Genomic DNA, 3,554 nt, shown 5'->3' on the forward strand with positions numbered 1-3,554 from the left:
CTCCCAATCCCAGCACTTTTTCCCAATCCCAGCATCCTCTCCCAATCCCAATCCCAGCACACCCTCCCCCAATCCCAGCACACCCTCCCCCAATCCCAGCTCACCCTCTCCCAATCCCAGTACCCTCTCCCAATCCCAGCACCCTCTCCCAATCCCAGTACCCTCTCCCTCCCCCATGGAGGTGCCTTTCCACGGCCCGGCCCTTTGATCTTACTGATATGAGCCTCTCTATTTCAGGGAGACAGAGACGGGAAGCCATGGGGGAGTTCGCTGGCAATGAGAGCGTGAACCTGTCCAGCTGGCTGGAGGTTGTGGACCAGAACTCTTCCCTGGAGCTGCAGTCGGAGCTGCCGAGGCTCTGGGTGGATCCCTGGGATGTGATGTTGTGTATTTCGGGCACGGTCATCGCCTGCGAGAATGCCCTGGTGGTAGCGATTATATTCTACACCCCCACTCTGCGGACTCCTATGTTTCTATTGATCGGGAGCCTGGCCACGGCGGACCTCCTGGCCGGACTGGGCTTGATCCTGAATTTCTTTTTCCACTATCTGATTCACTCGGAGACCATCAATCTCATCACGGTGGGGTTTTTAGTCGGCTCCTTCTCCGCGTCTGTAAACAGCCTGTTGGCCATAACCATAGACCGCTACCTCTCGCTGTCTAACGCATTGACTTACTATTCCGAAAGGACTGTAGCCTACATCCACAGCATGCTGGCCGTGGCCTGGGGGGTCTCTCTCTGCCTGGGATTGCTCCCTATCCTGGGCTGGAACTGTTTAAAGGACCCATCCAGCTGCAGCATCGTCAAACCCCTGACTAGGAGCAACCTGACTCTCCTGTCCGTCGCCTTCTTTTTGATCTTTCTCACCATGTTGCACTTTTACATTCAGATCTGCAGAATTGTGTGTCGCCATGCCCACCAAATCGCCCTGCAGCAACACTTCTTCGCCACGTCTTACTACGTGACCACCAAGAAAAGCGTCTCCACTCTCGCCATCATCGTAGGCACCTTCGGCACAAGCTGGCTGCCTTTCGCCATTTACTGCCTAGTGGGAGATCACTCCGACCCGTCCGTCTACACTTACGCCACTTTGCTCCCTGCCACCTACAACTCCATGATCAATCCCATCATCTATGCTTTCAAGAATCAGCAGATCCAGAAAGCTACTTGGGTTCTGTTCTGTGGTTGCTTCCAGTCCAACTCCTCCTTCCATTCCAGGTCACCGAGTGATGTTTAAATATCTCTCCCCCATTGGGCACCCGATGGGGGAGAGATATGTCTGGGCACCCGGCGTTAACAAGGCTTTCCTGCCCTGTAAACCTCAGTAAAGAGACCATTCAGACAGTTCTCTCTTGTTGGATTCCCTCCAGTCTCTTTTATTTTGATGCCAGGGGTCTGGCCTTCTGATTGCCCTTTTAGTTCCCACTTTGAGCATGTGTTTAGAGAGTTGGATTTTAAGAAACCAGGCAAAGTCATTTAGAATTGCTTCTCAAGATAACCCAGGTCCGAATCCCGCCACTACCCGATGTAGAATTTGGATTCAATAAAAAATATCTGGAATTAAGAATTTACTGATGACCATGAAACATTTGTCCATTGTTGGAAAAACCCATCTGGTTCACTAACGTCCTTTAGGGAAGGAAATCTACCTTCCTCACCTGGTCTGGCCTACTTGTGACTCCAGAGTCTCAGAGTGTGATTGACTCTCAACTGCCCTTTGATGCGGACTAGCAAACCACTGAGTTCAAGGGCAAATAAAGGATGGGCAATAAATGCTGGCCAGCCAGTGATGCCCATGTCCCACAATGAATAAAAAAGAAAACCTCCACTCTTTGCCATCGCAAGGCACACTTACCTGGGAGCAGCCCAGTACTGGAGACCTCAATCGGGCTAGCTGAGCTGGGGGTCATGGGGCCCCTTTGATGTCACTCCTCCCTCCCCCAGTTCATTGGTCTGATGGTAATCAGCTAGCCTGCTCTGGAAGGTCAGGATCTGTCTTCTCTGTTCAAAGGGCTATCCACTACCCTACACCCCATTGTCACTAACTGGGGGAGAGGGAGACGGGAAATGAAATGTTTCACCCAGAAAAGTAGATTGAAGTTTTGCTATGGGGATTAGCTGCCCACCCATTCTGGAGGTAAAGAAACTGCTGCAATTGGGAGACTCCAGGTTTCATTCAACATCAATGGGTTAGCTTCAGATGTTAAAAGCGGGCATACTGGCTGGATGGAGTGTCCCAGGGACTGAAGCTAGTGCAGGGAATGGGAGCTCGAGGATTAGACCCAGGCTACAGGAAGTCGCTGTACTCTGTGGAGCCTGAAGAAAAGTTGCTCCCTCTTCGTGTACTGAAAGATTCGTCTTAATATTCCCATGTTATTGACTGGGCAGCCAGACACCCTCCTCCCAAACCCCCCACCCACACACACACACACACACAAACGACTAAAACCAGAGGTAAACTCAACAGGTCTGGAATGTTTCCGCTCAATAACTCCTTATCCCATGCACTAGAAGACTGATAGAACATATGTGCATACTTCGCCCAAGTGTTCCCTAAGATTGCAATCAGGATATTAACCATGTAACCGATTTCTGTGGGTAAGTGGTTCCCCATCTGTTCCAGATGGTTGTCGACACCCCACCCTCCCCACCCCCTCCCCCCACCCCACTTTTCGTGACAATGTCTACAAGGTTAGCAGAGAGAGGAATCCCCTTACTCTATTTTATGTTCCTTACCTTAATGCCAGTTTCAACAGGTTAGATATCCACCCAAGGGCTCTGCAGAGGGTGGGTTACACTGGGACAATGCCAATTTCATCGAATCTCGAAAATAAACCAATGAGGAAAGCATTTACTTGATGGAACTGGTTTGAACCGTTCCAAGACCTCCAAAGTTACAGTCTGATGAACAACATGAGAAGTATTGCAATGACCAGGCACTTTATTTGTAACAATCTGTTCTGCCCCTTTGGGTAAACTGTACTGTAAATATCGATAGTAGCCTGCAACATATTCTATTTTTGTGTATTAACTGTATTAATGTTGTGAATCCGAGTGCATATTTTGTTTACAGTGAAAAATAAAAGTCTTTTGTATATGAACCATTTACAATGAGTGACCTACTGTGTGACTGGCCATTCAGCCCCATATTTCAGAACCTTGTGCACATGTAAAGTTAAGACAGAAGCTCCTTCTTAATCTATAAAACCAAGGCAGGTGAAAGGAATGTTCTGTCATAACTCATTCAAGCAGATTGTCTGTTCAATATTACATTCAATAGTTGCTGGGTCTCATGGTCTAACTACACGGTGGCAAAGTGGTTAGCACTGCTGCCTCACAGCGCCAGGGACCCAGGTTCAATTCCAGGCTTGGGTCACTGTCTGTGCAGAGTCTTCATGTTCTCCCCATGTCTGCGTGAGTTTCCTCTGGCTGCTCCAGTTTCCTCACCATCACAAAAGATGTGTAGGTTAGGTGGATTAGCCATGGTAAATTGCCCCTTTGTCCTAAATGTGTAGGTTAGCTGGGATTAGCCATGGTAAATGTGTGGGGTTTC

General features: G+C 49.0%; 1 protein-coding gene across 1 annotated transcript; it reads left to right on the forward strand.

Moving 5' to 3' along the window:
• The first annotated feature begins 257 nt into the window (after positions 1–257).
• Positions 258–1,238, forward strand: gpr6 (G protein-coupled receptor 6). The gene has a single exon (XM_080193382.1). It carries the CDS (start codon positions 258–260, stop codon positions 1,236–1,238), a length of 981 nt encoding a protein of 326 aa, XP_080049508.1.
• Positions 1,239–3,554: the final 2,316 nt, after the last annotated feature.

This window comes from Carcharhinus amblyrhynchos, chromosome 7 (assembly GCF_965287045.1).
Source record: "Carcharhinus amblyrhynchos chromosome 7, sCarAmb.v2.hapA, whole genome shotgun sequence".
NCBI lineage: Eukaryota > Metazoa > Chordata > Chondrichthyes > Carcharhiniformes > Carcharhinidae > Carcharhinus > Carcharhinus amblyrhynchos.

Coding starts and splice junctions, on each gene's coding strand:
- gpr6 (XM_080193382.1), top strand. CDS start 258: ATGGGGGAGTTCGCTGGCAATGAGAGCGTGAACCTGTCCAGCTGGCTG.